At 46.9% G+C, this 18,208-nt stretch overlaps 1 protein-coding gene across 1 annotated transcript in view; it reads left to right on the forward strand.

The window, feature by feature from the left end:
* Positions 1-664: 664 nt before the first annotated feature.
* Positions 665-18,208, forward strand: part of LOC135376279 (uncharacterized) — a 329,348-nt gene continuing 311,804 nt past the window's right edge. The window contains exon 1 of the mRNA XM_064608871.1: positions 665-1,264. Coding sequence (XP_064464941.1) covers positions 743-1,264 — 522 coding nt within the window. The 5' untranslated portion in view covers positions 665-742. The remainder of the gene's footprint in view (positions 1,265-18,208) is intronic.

Below are 18,208 nucleotides of genomic sequence, written 5' to 3' on the forward strand. Positions count from 1 at the left end.
ACACCATTTCTGGGTCCGCGTATGCGCATGCCCAGCCACTTCTGGCGGCGGACGCCATGTTTGTTGGCATAAAAACTGTGATGCGAGTTGGCGAAGCTTTTTCGTGCAATGCCTATGATGTGTCAACTGCCGAAACATGAAAGGCATAAATGTCAGTGTATGGTTCTTCCATTTCCCACTGTAAAGGCATCACGCAGTAAAGCGGGAGCTTTGCATTCACGCCGTTGGGTGCGTGAAGAAAGATGGTGTCGTGTGGATGACGAGGAACAACTCAAGTGTCACGCTCTCCGTCCCCATCATCTTTCTCTTTACCTGTGTGTGCGCATGCGCTTCGAAGCTTTCGCAGTGCCTCAAATGTGCTGCGTGAAACTGTATACGAGCGTCGCCATGATAGTTGGTGGCATAAAAGCAACGCGTGTTATGAATATGCCTTAACAAGCTCTCGTGCAGTTTTTGGGGTGCATCACGTGCTGTATGCTTCCACAGGATCAGGCTGTACCATTGAAAACAAATGTCATCCTGCTATATTAGCAAAAAAATGCCAGCTTCGCCCACGTGGTGTTGGATTGCCATCATTGCTTCGTCGTTTTCTCATCATGTCGTCTCTTGCCGCCAGGAGCGACGTGTGGAAATGGTCCATTTTCCTATGGCTATGTGTCACATCAAGAAAAAGACGAAAAATGTCCAATGGTCTATCCTCGTGCTCTGCGCTCGCGTTCCCGTCTGCGTTCTGACAGCAGCAATGCTTGCCCCTCTGCTCGCATTCGTCATCCTTAACCCGGACTTTCTCATCTCTGTGGCGATGACTCCTCTGCTTCCAGATCATCTCATCCACACATCGAACCATAGCGAAGCCGTTAATGAGACTAGCATGGACCAATATCAAGGAGCGCTGTTAACCACCGTGCAGCTGGACATCAAGCAGGGACGTCCGTTCATGGTCCTTCTCCTCAAAGAGCATGAAGACGTCCGGTGGACCACCGTCAACGCGCACGAGGAAAGGATAGCCAAACGTGACGTCGTCGCCAAGTACTCTCCCCTTGCGGACCATCGTCAATACGTCTACGATGAGGGCGACGTTAAGTCCGGCCGGACTGTTGGTAAACTGCTGCGCGTCTTGCAAAGAGTTGGAATGAAGTTGAAGGCGTTGCGAAGAAGCCTTGGCTTTCAAAAACCTGTAGCGACAAGAATATTATCTGCAGATTCCCTGACGGTTGTACACGGAAGGGTGAAACTGCACAAACAAACCTCCGCGGGCGATGACGTAAGTTAACGACGTCACAATTTGAGGCACGCTTATGGTAACTTAGAGTCTGTATCGCATGGGCGATGAAGAATTGTAGTACGCTGGGCACACTTCCCCAGTAACACCGACTATCCTCTGGATGTAGAATAATGTCCTAACGGTTTCGTATGTCCGGTGGATACCTGATGGATATCCGTACGACGTATTAATCCGTTACGACGTTATTCGTGCATCCAGAATCGTGCATCGTGGTCGGTGTTGTTAGGGTTGAGCACCGCATCCCCAATAGGACTGCCGGGTCCGTCATCACCGATTCCGAAACTATAGTACCCTCTTACTTCCCGTTCATCGCCGAAAACGAACTCGAAAGTCCGACGCGAATTAGTTAGGTAGTTTTTGTGCCATTTGAGGTTACGCATGGCAGAGGCAGACGTCGGATATTGAGTGTACATGATGAGTTTCCGTCTCTGGAAATCGAAAAAAGCGTCACACGGACAAATACAATGAGGGAACGCCCTCTGGCGACCGATGGGAGGGCGGGCGTCTGTAGATTGCCGAGAGTCTGTGGCCATCTCATGCAATGTCATTCCAAGGTTCTCATACGGCCGGGGACATGACACCATATTCCATGGTTGCGACAGAGTTCGCACACTGATAAGCGAAAGTCGGCGCATTTATCGGCATACTGTTGTGCGAACGAAAAGCAAACGAGCTCGAAGACAATCGCCTGCGCTGCGCCAGCACTACCTCGCTCGTCAACGTGACGTAACATCCGTCAACCAATCCGGGTCGTGTTTTGAACGGCCGTAGCCAATCACGAATAGCAGATTAGCTGCAATCATTTGCTGGTTCCTGAATTCGCAGAACGGTGTATCGCAGTAGCAGACGAATTCCGACCCGAAGAGGGAGGGGAGGCAATGTGCAGGCTTTAGGTACGTTCGATTACGCCTGCACTGCCTGAACCAGTTCCGGTGGTGCTGCACTCGCCCGTTCGTTTCGCCAGTGCACGCCAAGTGTAGCCCTAGTGTAAGGAAACTCTGCACTCCCACAGGGGTCAGTTCAGCGGTAGTGCAGAGTAATGGCGGCAATGGCAGCAGACGACACAAGGCAAATAATAGTTAATGTAAATTCTCGAACGTATCGCGAGAGAGCCGGAAGAGACGTTTGAATTCGAAGTCGAAATAACGATTCACTACACGGTTCCTGTCAATTCGCAGAAGATTCAACGCTATCACGGTTGCACTAGCGCTGCACTTCGATATTCGTTTCGCGGCGGCACTAGTGTTGCACCGTTGAACTGGAGCTGCGCTAGTTCAGAACTGGCCCTGCACCACAGGGAACTGGTTCAGGGAGCGCAGGCCTAATCGAACGTACCTTGTGTCTGTCTAGATGTTGTTGGCATCGCGCCACTGGTGTGCCTGGCTTACGTCACAATGATGTCACCCACGATGGAGCTTCCATGGCTGCTGAGACAGCACGAATCTTTAAAACTCGTTCTTTTAACATGTGCGCTGTTTTCAAGAGAAACATGGCGAACTAGACTGTGAAACGTTGCAAAACGTTATCGCATCGGTCTCGTAGATGTTTCCGAATCCCGAACACAATCTTATTTTGATATTACTGCCTGGACTCCGTCCACGTGACCCCGTCCGACGGCTCCACACCTGGCAGGGAGACATTGTACATTTCACGGCCCCCATGAGTCCTGGTTTTTAGAGTTCTGGGCCGACTTTAGAACCGCAACACACGTCTTCAAATTGTGCTCGAAAACCTAATTGTGCTCGAAGTCCTATGACAGCGCATGCTGTGGTAAGATTCAAGCACACCAGCTCTCAATACTTAATATGACCTTCGTAGCATCGCCAGCACCTTTTAGGCCCTATTTCGTGTTGTGAATGAAAAAGCGGCACATAGCGGCAAACAATGGTTTGCGACATTTCGAAATATCCTGACCCTTCACTGTCGTTCGCAGAGCCACTCCCAAGCACATGGCCTACTCGCGGACGGCGGCGTCATACCTCACGAGACGGCGTCATACCTCACTTTTTGACCGACGCACCGAACCAACTGATCAACGTCGACTACGGCTACGGCCGCAAGATCAGAATGGGCAATTTTTTCGTAGCTCAACGACTCTGGCTGGAACCCTTGAACGTTTCTTTCCCCATGGAAGAAGGGAACCTGTACACGCTCCTTCTTACGGACATCACCTTCATGTTCTGGCTGGTGGTGAACATCGTCACCGAGGACGTGTACTCTGGCGACGAACTGATCCTCTACAGCGGTCCCTTTCCAACCTCTGGACGTCCACACACTCTGGTCTTCCTCCTCTACTCTCAGGGGACTCGAGTCATCGACATTGCACAGTTCAAGACGGAAACGGGCTACGACCTGGCGACCAGAGACCCCAGAGTGTTTGCGCAAGAGTGGAATCTGGGCGAACCAATCGCGATCAATTACTTCTTGACGGACGCCGTGCGGGATGACGTCAGGGCAATGTTGATAAACCACAGCGAAGATAAGAAGAGGAAAAAAAGGCAGGAAGAAATTTTGAAACGGAGGAAGACCAAGGAACCTTTGCTGGAGGCCAAAGGAGACACAGAAGCTGAGCTGAAGCAGCCGGAAGAAGCTAATGGCGGTCATATTCTTAAATTGTGGTGGCCGCTGTTGCTGATGTGTTTTATAGATGAATATTGCATGTGTGCTCGTGTGTTCTTCACGCATACCATGGTGTACTATGGTGCGTTACGGTGACCGAGCCTGGAGGACCCTGTTACCATTCGTGTTTACATAATAGGCTACGGTCTATCATACGTGAAGAAATGTTTCCCCCTTGTTACATGTGCACCCAGGTGTGTCTCAAGGATCAGCAATAGGACCAGTGAATGCAATAGGACAGTGAATGAAAAAGCGGCACATAGCGGCAAACAGTGGTTTGCGACATTTCGAAATATCCTGACCCTTCACTGTCGTTCGCAGAGCCACTCCCAAGCACTTCTTTCAGCAAGTCTTTCAAGCAAGTCTTTCTCACTAATGCATAAAAATGGTGTTACTGAGAAAATAAAGCCGCTAACATAGGACTTTTTGCGGATGACTCTTCATTAAGTGGATTTTCTTGGCAGAAATATCCTAATGCTATAGCACAATGCTGTGAGACGTGGCTAAAGATCAAAAGTAATGAGCAAAATGCGTCAGCATAACAGTCATGACTTCATTATGTGGGGTCCGTTTTGTTCACACGTTTTGGCACGAAGTACCTGTTCGCTATGTAGCGAATATTTTCGATGGGACAACTGTAAGGTTGCAGTGTAAGGTACGTGCATTGATCCTGCCACGGAAACATCGGCACGACTGGTCCAAACACCGCTGACTTAGATTTATTAGCAGGATAATTGGTAGATAGCCATTACTGGTTTAGGAGACACCACAACAGAAAGAGTTTACTCTCAACTGGCGAATTTAATACAAGGAACCAAAACATCCGAACTCAAGATATGATGACGTCAGCAGCAATGACAGGAGGTTTAGCAACTCAAACGGCGATATCACGATTTGTGCGACTCTCAGTTAGATAATCAAATTCCGCAGAAGACAAGGCGGGGAGCTGACTCAATCAGCACCATGCTGAAAAACATTGAAGTTCCCTTTGGCAGCCTAAACCAGTAATGTCACACCAACTACCGCAACTTTGTACTTTGGTAAATGGCAATTCTGATTGACTTTCCCAATTATTTCGCGTTGAGAAGCTGTTAGCGATTAGCTTGAGACAAGTTGGCTGTCCCAGATGCTGTCACTGCGGTGCTCTGAGGACCCGGAGCGTCTTTGACTTTGACACTCTCTAATGGCAAAGGGAATTAAGATGAACAAACTACCACGCGTGTCTCTTGCAGTGTTAATACATGTCAATCATTTTTCATAAATTTCGGACATGTGGCTTAAACTTGCTTTATTCCCCAAGTCGCCAAAACTTTCGTTCTCAGCGTTGCGCAAGGCCGTAATCTCCTTACGGGTTAACTCGTCCTAGGTACCAAATTAATGAATATGTTAAAAATACACGCGTGCTTGTTGTCATATATACAGGGTACGTGACGTAAGACCGACTGAATTTTATTAAATCCGTGATTAACTTTCTTGTTTTTTTTTCGAGAAAGTCGTTGAATATATCTATTCCCGACGGGATCTGCTCAATGGCGGTGGTGTATCCACGACCTACTCTATACTAGAGACCTGGACAGCTGGAGCTCCCCTATGGGAGAGACGGGTCATGGGTTAGTTACGTTAGTGACCGCTGCAAGCGCCACATAGCATTATTGGGGAGAGGGAATCACCCTTGCCACCGTCTTTAGTCTGCTAGGGATACGCAGGCTGTTGCTAAGCCCGTTGCTAAGCACGCGCTATTCTCTCTCTTATGCTGCTTCGTCGTTGTCAACAGGGCCTACCCTACATCGCCGCGGTTTCGACAAGTCACGTGGTAACAAATAGTGCGAGCTAGCGCCAAATCCCATAGCCAAGCGGCGATTGCCAGAACTACTACCCCGGTGCTGGGAGCATTGCGGACGTCCAGGTCTCTAGTATAGTAGTAGGTCGTGGGTGTATCAGTAAATGGCGCAGCCGTTAATTAACTTTCTTAATTAATCTTTGTAATTAATGAAAATAATTTGACTGCGTGACTGCAAAGATGTAGAGTACAACTCTGGAGAGTCTACCCCACAAGAACTGATACGACAGCGCATTTTTGTGCTCTATTAAAAATGTGCGAAAATACAAAATAATTGAGCATTGTGCGGGTTTCGCGACCAATTTCTACTCTCCCTGTCTCGGTGTCACCCCTTTTCAACTGACATCAGGTTGTTCCTGAAATCACAGAAGAGCACGCTTTGTCCCCAGAAGTGAGGGGAATTAGGGCTGCCATTTCTCAGTCTACGTTATCATAAAACGCCGTGTTTGATCTTCTTTCCGGCATTATCTCCTTTGGTGTGCTCAGCACCTTCCATGGCAGCTCGCGATTTGATGTGACAACTGTCACGCAATTAAACTACCAATGTATTACCTGGGAGATAACAAAAATAAACTAACCGATTCTGCTGCTCGATATGTGTGTACGTTCTGCCAGAAAAGAAAAAACGACGATATCGACCAGGACGCTGGGAAGCGGGGGTGCCACATGTTTTGTGATGTCAGTGTTGTCAAAGTTTGACAGTGAGAGAACGACAGGAAAAAGCGGCCGCCGAACTCGCCCAAAGCTCGACGATAGGGTATTTTCTCATATTCTTTAAATGCACAGAAGAGTAGTACTGTTTCGATTCTTGCTGAGTAGACTTCTCATGGTTGTGCTCTACAAATCTAGAATTGAGCGTTCAACTTGTTTTCAGGAATCGTGAAGATTCATTATAAAAGTAGTTTTTTTTTCTTTTTTTTCCCTATCTTTTTTTAAACCTTGTGGTTGTTTTTTGGTACCTGAACAAAAATAAAGTTATTGTTATTATTATTATTATTATTACTATTACTATTATTTACACGACGAAAGAAGTAACGGCTGCTGAGTGTGCGTTCCAAAGCGGTTGCGTCTTGGTCTCTCACGATTACAACATTCTGGGCTGGTGGTTCAGCGTTGCAGATGTCGATTCTAGCTTTCATGTTCCCTGGTTCGATCAGAGGGTCATGCCTTTCTTTTTTTCTATGAAGAGAGTTTTAAGATTACGGCAAGGCAAGATCATCACAATGTTTATCCTGGATGGCCTATTATTAGGCACTATGACATAACATGACTAGTATGTGGAAGGTAGACCACTTTTCATTGCATCCGAACCTACTAATACATCGTTATAGGAATAAATTATGAGTTGACCTTTCATCTCATTTACACTTCACCCACCTTCGTTATCTTATATTCGGTTTGGCTCCACCTTTGTGCTATATTTTTGGTTTAGGAATAGCAAGCCGACCTTCGGTGAGGCTGACCTTTCCGAAATAACCGTTTATCCACCCCCACCCCCACTGCAGAATGCCAAGGTGTTAACATTTCAGAACAACAGCCAGACAGAGCATCTTTAACCGCCATCGTTACAACAGCAAGGCGCGTGGGGTCGAAATTCTTGTTTCTCTTTTTAAATTTTATTTGTTCATCCTTAAGAATGTGCTCTCGTTCGCACTCACAAGGCTTCCCATGCATTTTAATCAAACTGTCATGTCAAGTCATGCACGTCCCACGGAGACTGCGGATTAAGCATTACAGTGCTTCCGACGGGTGAGAAAACTTGTACTTGAATCCGCGTTTTTCTTTACCGCTTCTCGCATATTATAAAGTGTCTTCATATGGGACTGCGATAACTGTCGTTGCTTGCTAGTTGAAGTCTCTTATTTCAGGTTATCAATACAATAGCAAGCGTATAAAAGCAGGTTTAGCAGACCGTTTGTAAGGTTATCATGCTTGTCGGTGCCAATTTGCAGTTATGTAAGACTGAGAATCTTATCCACTGGCAATCCACGTTCAGGCGAGCCACGTTATGAACGGTTTGCTAAAATTTTCTACCATGTTCACCCCATTCCACAATAAAGCGAACAGGACGCCCACAAAAATTCCAGAAGAATGGCGATTATCTGCGGGAAACACCACGGACTTTTGCGCGACTCTATATACTCTTGGTGCGTTGAAAGGAAACTTTGATATGACGTCAGTTACTCCCTGCCATATTATCCCCACAGTTTGCGATTGCATCTTTCTTCCTTTTTCTCGTACTTATTTGAGCAGTTTACCCAACACCCCCAAGATAAGGAGAAGGCCCGTGCCCTACGTCACACAGGAAGGCCCGCTGTTACTATTGCGGATGCTGCTATGAGGAAAATGAATCAGCGAACGAGAAGAAAGCTCGAAGCAGATCGCAAAGTATAGGAAAGGCCTCCATAAGTGACGTAAGCGCGCAGTCCGACGCTATCTAGGACCTGTTGGTTTACCAATCACTTTTTGTGTCGAACGTGACTCTGCTGCTACCTATATAGATGTTCTGGAAAGAAGCACTCTTCCGCTTGTTGCTTTGTTTATTTTCATTTTTCTAGTGGAGGGCGTTGGTAGCCGACAAGCCTTCTTGATGGTGTCGGGAAGAGACTGTAACACGCAAAATATGGAATTAAACATTGAAAGGTCCCCATGATAAGGCCGAGAACAAACTGAAGTGTATGATACAGTGATAAAGGAGTAACAAGGTAGAAGTAACAAAGTGAAGTGCAGTTACTGAATTCGTCTTAGTAACCTATGGAGTATTTTTTGTTCGTGATAATGTAGGGTAATTTCTGAGGTTTTCCTCCGACGCTGTCACACATACACCGGCACAGTCCCCTTAGAAGGCGCCCCAGGACACACATTTCTCATCGTCGACGGCATCCCCATTTCCCAGAGAGAGAACAAAAATGTATATAGACCAGCCTTACGAGCATAGGTCGGCGAATTCATTCATGATGGCCTTCACCGACTTCATTCACCATCACGTCATAGAGAATGATGTGATGTTGAATGAAGGGCATGGTGTGATGTGAAGTTGAAGTTGAAGTTGAACGAACGGCATGATGTGAAATGAAGTTGAAGTTGAATGAAGGGCTATCATGTGATGTGAAGTTGATGTTGAAGTTGAATGAAGGGCTATGGTGGGATTTGAAGTTGAACTCCGCGTGATGGGTTTTGAAGTTGAAGTCAGTGTGGTGGGATTTGAAGTTGAAGTCCGCGTGATGGGTTTTGAAGTTGAAGTCAGTGTGGTGGGATTTGATGTTGAAGTCAGCGTGATTGGTTTTGAAGTTGAAGTCAGCGTGTGTGGATTTGGAAGTCGAAGTCCGTGTGTTGGGTTTTGAAGTCAGCGCGATGGTTTTTAAGGGGAAGTCAGCGGGATGGGTTTTGAAGCTGAAGTCTGCGCGATGGATTTTGAAGATGACGGATAGGTTTCGAAGTCCTCATAATAGGTTTTGAAGGCGACAGTGTTTAATCGATGTCTGACGTTCACGTGTCGTGACTGTTACTTGTGCGAACGCGTGCGGAGTGAATGGCAAATGTGTATTGGAGTGCACCGAGCGCACATAAACGCTTCGCGTTTCGTGTCTGGTGTGGGCGTATGCGCTTGACACCGCAGATGCCTGGCGGACTTCCTCCCCCCCCCCTTGCTGTGTATCGGCGGTCGCAGGGAGGGAAGTGTTTGGAACGCGTTACTCTCTGGCGTAGTGGGGCGCGGAGGGCAATGTCATGTAGCCGGAGGCAACTGTATGTTGCGAATGTGAGCGGTAGATTAGATCGAGATGCGATTTGGCGTTCTGCGGTTTGCACGTTGCGGTTGTTCTGTTTGACTCATTTGCTCGCCTACAGCTATAATGTGCGTGTATATGTATATTTGATGGGTTTGGATTTGAGCCTCCGCCTTCGGTCGCGTACGCGCGTTTTACTAGACGACAGTAGATTGCTGTCGTGCTGACGAAGTGTGTTTTATTAGGCTTATTTTGTGTCTTCTTAGATTGCTTATTTTTCCTTTGTGTGATTGGGATCCAAATAGGACAAGCTCGGGCTGGCATTGTTTTTGTGGACGTCTTTCATTTTAAATGTAATACACAGATATCACTATAGGTCTCTTATTTATCTGAGGTGCACAGGTCATGTTTTGGGGAATTATGTGTTAGGCATGCATGTAGCATCCATCGGACACAAGTGTTCCATCAGAGCACTCAGCTGCTATTTCTTAGATATTCATCGCCAATACAGTACATTTCAGTACACTTCATCATCACAATATATATGTTGTTGTTGTTGTTCAGCAGAGGCGGGGAAGTTAATTACCACCCAAAAGTTGCTAGTTACGAGTTACGTCATTAAGCTAAATATGTAATGAAGTTACAACCTTCAAGTTATCAAAATGAAATTAAGTGAGAAATTAAAGTTCTTGCTACCATGCCAAAATTAAGTTCGGAGCGGAGTTCCGAATATACCTTGTCAATTGGGCACAAAGTGAGAATTGGAATTCCAAGTTCTGCGAGTTCCCATTTTCCGCGCACATTTCATAGAACGTTGCCAGTGGCCTTATCACCTTCCCCGTAAAAAAATGCACTTCATGCTCTGCTGCGACCTAACTCAGAAGCACATCGGAATTGCGTTTGCGTACATCCAGTGCATCGCGCTGCAACAAGGCGGAGCAGACAGGCTGCTGCCGCCGCGCACGTGCAAGAGGCGGGGTCACTGTCGTCGGATTTTTCAGCAGCAAAATAAAAAGAAAGGAGCCCGCGTTGTGCGTTCTGCTTGCTTGCACGTGAAGCGAAATAGAAATTTCTAGCTTTGCTCATGATACTTTTGCGAAGTTACCTCAAAAAGTGACTAACACTACAGTCAAGTGATTATGATGAGAGGTTGTTTCAAACATCAAATAAAAACAGGTAAGAGTGGGAATTGTGTCGACACATATTTATTTAGAGATTGTGTGAGAGGAAAAGAAACTGTTTCACGGACTGTAAGTTGGTGGTCTTCCGGGCCCCTTGCAGTCTTCATTTCAATTTGCGCCTCACATTCTGTATGTATTACATATGTCCAAACGCCTCGATCGTTAAGAATTCACTTAGTGTTCGTCCGTATATACCCTCCTCGGAGGAAAAAGAATACAATGGGTTACACTTTTCCGAGGACAGATTCTCTGTTTTTGGTGTCAGTGATTTATCCAGACCATAATACATCCCTGTGACACCCCCCACCCCAAAGAAAAAAGTTTGGCGACACCCCCTGCAAAAAAGGGGGCTTGCCGTTTCAGCTGTAATGACCTGTCGGTAATTATACGTGTAAAGCTGTTATCACGTAGCTGTAATAATGACCACGGCCCCTGCTTGGGATTCCGGATAAACCACTGCAGTGGTGTATTGCATGGAAGAACTAGAGTAAAAACATATGTCCAGCGAAGGTGATTACAAGTCGCTGAATTAGTCCATGACGGCTATTTCCAGTGTCAGTAAGCATCATGTCACAAGAACTCATGTAATACTGAGTGGCAGGCCACGATGTATTCCGATGCCGAAGCTAATACCCCCGCGTCACGAGTGAAAAATGGCACGGCGGAAAAGCCAGACGTACGAAGCCACATGATCGTGCAATGTACCGGCAGACACGACGATCGTACAAAGTCATATGAACGTTCAATGTGCCGGCAGGCAAGGATATCGTACGAAGCCACATGAACCTGCAATGTGCTACGCGCTTACTTAGCTGTCAACAACGGGCGCAACATTGTGCAACAGCTAGAGGTGTCGCGAACTTTTTTCGAACCGCAATGTTCGACGTCGAACCCGGGGGTTCGAACGGTTCGACGAACCTTCGAATTTTTCCTCCTGTTCGCAGGGGTTCGCAACGGTTCGACTCAATTTAAAAGCAAGAATTTGCGAAAGGCTATTTGAAAAACAACTAGAGACATCTGCGCATCTGCACTGCAGCGCCGCATAGAGTCCGCGTGAAACGCAACGAAAACACGAGACACAGACAGCCAACGCAGCTTACAAGACGGATGCCCTTTGACGACCGGCGCCAATGAGGCAACGGCGCAAATGGCAAAGACGCTTGTCCCAGCGTTTGCCGCTGTCGTCGTACTTGCTTGCTTGGTCCACGGCTTCGACATGAATTCTTCTGATGACATCGACGACATCATATTCTTGTAAGTATCACCTTTGATCCGCAACAAGTGATAATAGGGAGGCCCATGAAAGCAAGGGGGGAAAGGCGCGCGGACGCCTTGCGTACTTTTACTGGTAAGACTCGAGATACAGGTTGTCAGGAACAAAAGTTAATCATTCGCGTTGTCCAATGAGTGTAAATTAGGAACTGCACACCTACTTGAGACTGTCTCATTTTAATGCGCACGCAGCCCTCCTGCGCAGGGAAACGAAACCCACCACACCATCTTGTTCCTTTTTACCGAGGTAGATAAGTCACTCATGAAATAGTCTCATTATTTGTGTCACGCTGCCCACCATCATATGGTGGTGCAGATCAAGCTATTGTATGTTCCTCGACCGTGGCCAGCTTTCGCGACAATGCTCGGATTCGGGCCTCATGGGTTTGACATCTGTCTCTTCGCATAGTCACTCCCTGTCAAAATTAAATAAATTAGCGAGATGACGTCGTTGGACTTGTTGTCCTACACCAGGGCCTTTGGAGAATACAGCCACAGTCTGACATCCCTGTACATCACTTTACAGGGAGGACTCAAGTGTCACCATTGAAAGTGTGGAAAGTTGTTTTAGAGACTCTTTCGTCACCAGTCCAGATGCTGCGGCTGACCATATCTATTTTACGTCCGGTACAGAGCAGTCAGTTTCACAAATTCCAGGTAAGCACAATGTATTCTTGTTTGTGCTACAGCTGTGTGAAATGATCTGATGGCGCCATCATCATGTCTTCCTGCTTAGCCTTTACCAGACACCTGCTTCTGGGTCTTCTTTACCTGAACTGCAATACGGCAGTGGTCAGAAAACTCGAGACATTAATGGGGAACAATTCAGCGGCGTCACTATTACTGGGATTATCAGGTAATTCCTTGTCCCTGTCCGCCTTTCTTAACTACTGCCGTATCTTCACAGATCCTCGACACGAGGATCCCTGTGTAGTTGATTGTCTGCATCAGAGCAACCTTCCAGCATGGTCTTTACCTGCCATACTGCATTTCATGCAAATTTGAAAGCGGATAGGAACATTCACATGTTTTTGATGCATAAATGTTAAAGAAACCTACATCAGCTGCATAATTTGTATGCTGGCTTTCTCTTGAGCACCGTTATTAACGTGTCTCGTGTGTTTGATTGTGTTACTCACTTAGTCACGAATATGGTTCTTGTTTCGCTTATCAGATGGGGCTTACCACGAGGATTCGTCGATAGGAGAAACATATGCAAGCTTGATTGAGGAACTTATCGATGATGGTGAGAGTCAGGCTGCACCGAGGAAAGAATCGACCAGGAGGTCTGCTGCATGGGATCACTTCAAAAAAAGTGCGAACGACCCACTTGTAGGAATTTGTGTGCATTGCAGAAAGACTGTGCGCCTCGCAAAAAAAAGGAGGGTGCACAAGGCCAGGAACAACAGCTTTGCACAGGCACGTAAGACGACATCATCCTAACCTGCTCCCAAGAAAGGCACCTGCCACATCAACACCACATTCGAGCCCAGGAAAGGCACAGGTCAAAGAGGCATCTTCCAGTTCACAACAGTTAACACTTCCAGAGTCCCTCGAAAGGAAGAAAATGTGGCAGTCTGACCACCCCATGACACTTGCTCACAACAAGCGGCTTGCTGAGTTCATTGCAATGGGCATGAAACCATTTTCGGTAGTAGAGGAACCCGCATTCTTGAACCTCATGGCATTCTGTGTGCCTAAGTGGAGGATACCTGGAAGGAACTATTTTGCGTCATGTGCCATCCCTGCACTTGAGCACACCATCAAAGAAGTGCTGAGGGGACTTCTCAAGAAGTGTGTAGGTGTAGAGGTTCATCTCACCACTGACATCTGGTCCAGCTGCCAGGTGAACGACTACATGTGTGTTTCAGCACATTGGGTGGTACACAAAGATCGCACTGGACTTGAGAGGTGTGAAGCAGTCCTAGATATGTCTGGGTTTGGCCAGTCTCACACAGCAGACAACATAGGAACACAGTTGCAAAACGTCATTGAAAACTGGCTTCCTCCACTTGGTTTGCAAGTAGGCATGGTGGCAACAGACAATGCACAAAATGTGGTCAGAGCCCTCAGGGAGCAAAGCATAAAGCGTGTACCCTGCATTGCACATTGCCTCAACCTGGTTGTGAAGGGAGCACTCTCCAAGTTAGGTGAACAAGCTGAAAAAACTCTGAAAACTGCTCGAGCCATGTGTGGCCACTTTCGACACTCTGCTTCTGCCCAAGCGAAGCTGAAGGAAATTCAGCACCAACAGAAACTGCCACTTCATCAACTGACACAGGATGTTCCAACCCGTTGGAATAGTACCTACTACATGGCAGCGCGCATGTGTGAGCAGAGACGAGCTGTAACAGAGTATTTTGAGGACTCAATGAAGTACTACCTCACTCCACAACAGTGGGCATTCCTCAACTCAATGGTTAAGGTTCTGCAACCATTTGAAGAAGTAACAAAACTGCTGTCTGCAGACGCTGCTACATTGAGCCAAGTTCTCCCGCAACTCGCTTTCATCGACAAGATGCTTGTCAGCATTCTAGGCACTGCAGAGGAGGGTACAGCCACGCACAGTTTGGCTTCAGGGCTTCTAAGCGAACTTCGCACAAACCGGCATCTAGTAACAGTGAGAGGAGAATTGGTGTACGCCACTGCAAGCTTTTTGGATCCCCGTTTCAGGGACACATTTGAGAACTACGTTCCTGAAAGAAATGCAACGCGAGACAAAGTGCTAGATGAACTTTACCATCGGCTGGTCCAGGAATATAACAGAAAGAATCAGAGGAGCACTGCTTCTGAGAGTCCGGCTTCTACATGTGTCCATACAGGAGCGCCTGAGAAACCTGCCTCAGAGTCATCCAGCTTGTGGCTTGCACACTCCGCCAAAATGGGTCTAACACTAGGAAGTGGAGGTCAGCCTCGTGTTCACGTACAAAAGAAGGGCGAGGCAGTTGTAAAAGCAGAGCTGGATTCCTACACTTGGGACACTGACATCAACTTTGATCTTCAAGGGGATCCCCTGAAGTACTGGGCAAAGAGACTGCACTGTTGGCCATCACTTTCAGTAGTTGCAGTGACATACCTGGCTTGCCCTCCTACCAGTGTCTATTCTGAACGGGCATTCAGTGCAGCTGGAGCAATCGTTACTGAAAGGAGAAGAAGGCTCACACCCAGGAATGTCAACATGCTCTCGTTTATAAGGATGAACAGAACCCTCATCCCAAAGGACTTTAATGTGCCACCAGAAGATGGCATCATGGACAAAAACGATACCACTGTTGATGAAGTACCCTGTGTACGTGTTGTTTGTGATGACTAAATGCAAGTGAAAGAACATTTGTTTGGGTGGTAAAGAAAAAAAAAAGTGTTGCTGTTGGAGAAAGAAAGTGCAGTATTTGTTAAAGCAAACATTGCTGTCACATGTTTCGTACAATATATTTGTAATATCTGTGTGGTAGTTAAAAAGACAGTCACTTCTGCGAGAACGATGTGTCAAAGCCAACCAGTTAAAGAACTTGAATCCCCCACTGTTTAACAGGCTTGTCCAATTTCCAGTTACACAACTTGAGCGTGATATTTTTGCATATGTTGTTTAATTTGTCCAAAAAGACTGTTCGTGTTTTGTCAAAATTGTATCAGTGGAGAGACTAACTTGTTTACAGGGTAGCCACCATAGTGTGTGAATTTGTGTAGCCCGTTGTTCCTGCGGAAGTAATTCTGCCGCAACATTATGTCGCAGTTGCTGCGTTTCCAGCTGTATTTTCTAGTCAAGTAATGCATATACTATATGATAGCACTAATCCTAGGCTACCTTTACTTTACCTGTATCACTGCCATGCCTGAGTTTTGTGGTAAATAAATTTAATCCTGACAGAAATGAGTCTGTACCTCGGGGAACCAGTAAGGTGATTGATGCCATCAGTGCCAAACATGGGTGAATATGAAAGTGTACTCTGACCAGTTCACAACACTAGCAATTAACCCCACATACTGCTAGAGTGTGGTAGGTCTACAGTCTGTTGTATGTTTTGTTTGGGTAAACGTTCCATTCACAAAGTCAAAACTCGGCTGACTCATGCGGGAAGTGCAAGCACGAAGCTAATTTTGCAAAGCCTGCTCGCATAAAACGTGAGTGCCGCTTTTACTGTGTAGAAAATAGCCAGCCGAGCACCGTCTACGACATTTGAGAGTTGGAACGGGAGGAGTGCCAGAACATCACGCGAACCTGCCGTGCCCTTATGTCCATCCTAGGTCATCCCATCACAATTCGGGGGGGGGGGGATTTATTGGTAGAAAAAAAGAAAGGGGGAAGGATCACAATTCGGGTTACGTATGTATACGTCTGTGCAAACAGGCTATCGCGAATTGCGCGCTGATGCCAAATTTTTTTTTTGTAATCGACATTCTCACTGCATAAATTATATAAAGACATGAGGCAAGACAACTGACAAAAGTTGTCGATGGGAAGGCTCTTAAAACGTAACCGCGCACTAAACGCGCACACAGATGAAAGGTGAAATGGCAGATGACAAGTTGACAGACAACTACTCTACTTTCATCGCACTTTTTTTCCTTTATCGTTCTGCCTCCTAGTGTCTACAGGGTAAAGTGCGTGCATGCGATACTAGAGGTCACGCTCGCCGCACATGCGCAGATGTGTCGAACCGTTTCGAACTGTTCGACGAACTTCTTCAAAAAGTTCGATTTTTTGCGAACCAGTTCGAACTCGAACCGCGGCCGGTTCGCGACATCTCTAGCAACAACCCTACCGCGTAAGCAACACACCTCCCGCCGCCGTTCACATGCGACAGCGGAGGTCAAACATTGCATCCCTCCCTTTCCTCCTTTCTTGGTGCACCCTGCTTCCAAGCCCAACCCAGAGCAAGGCGACCGCACCCTCCAAACAGCATGCCCCTCCTCCGCTTACGCTTTCGCCGCCACTACCAGGAAATCCACGCTAGCAGGGGCGAGGAAGACGCCAACGTCGTAATCCTCCAGCAGCGAGCAGCCTGGCACACCAACGTAGGCCTTCCTTGGTATTCAACTTCAAAACCCCATCAGCGGTCACCCAAAGCCACACGAACGCGCAATGTGCTATGCGCTCACTTATCTGTCAACAACGGGCGCAATATTGTGCAACAACCCTACCGCGCAAGCAATACGCCTTCCGCAGTTCACATGCGACAGCGGAGGTCAAACGTGGCATCCCTCACTTTCCTCCTTCATTGGTAAACCCTGCTTCCAAGTCCAACTGTGTGCAGGCTGACCGCACCCTCCAAACAGCATACCCCTCCTTCGCTTCCGCTTTTGCTGCCACTACCAGGAAACCCACGCAAACACAGGCGAGCAGGACGCTAGCGTCGTAATCCTGCAGCCGGGCACACCCCACGTAGGCCTTCGTTGGAGTTCAACTTCAAAAACCCCACCACCGACTTCAGCACCCATCATAAGAATTCAATTTCAAAACCCCATCACAAACTTCAACTTTAAAATCCATCACCGACTTCAGAACCCATCATAGGAATTCAACTTCAAAACCGCGATGGGATCTGAAGTTGAATTCTGATGATGGGTTCTGAAGGTGAATGGTGGGTTATGATGTGATGGATTCTGAAGTTGAAGTTGAATGATGTGATGTGATGTGATGGGTTCTGAAGTTGAAGTTGACTGATGGGTTATGATGTGATGAATTCTGAAGTTGAAGTTGAATGATGGGTTATGAAGTGATGAATTCTGAGGTTGAAGTTGAGTTACGGGCTCGTGATGTGATGGTTTATGACGGTGATGTGATGTGATGGGCTTTGCGGAAAACTGACCATGATGTGATGTTGAATGAATTCTTAGCAAAATGCCGACCTATGCTTACGAGTGCCGGTCATTCCGTTCCACACGCTGCCAGCAGCAGCCCAGAATTATAAGCAGCAGTACAGCAAAGAAAGGATTGACAACAGTTATCAGAACTGATTATCCCGTTTTTCATTCCGCGTTAGGCAATTGCTGCTGATAGCCAGGCTCCACGCGCGATATCTGATGTTCCCTTTCTCGTCTGCCCACGCCTCTTTTCATTTTCCTTCTTCCTCACCTCATACTTTTCTTTCAAGTTGGCTTTCCTACATGTTCTTCTGCTATCAGGCAGAACCTGCATCAAAGGAGGTGTCCCAAAATTCTGGTCATGTATAGGATAAAGATAAGCTGTATCGTACTTGAGCATAGTAGCCTGCACTTCAGAATTATGTGTACTTGTAAGAATGTGATATACCGTACTGCACGTAATACCCGTTACCTGTGA

This window comes from Ornithodoros turicata, chromosome 1 (assembly GCF_037126465.1).
Source record: "Ornithodoros turicata isolate Travis chromosome 1, ASM3712646v1, whole genome shotgun sequence".
Classification (NCBI taxonomy): Eukaryota; Metazoa; Arthropoda; class Arachnida; order Ixodida; family Argasidae; genus Ornithodoros; species Ornithodoros turicata.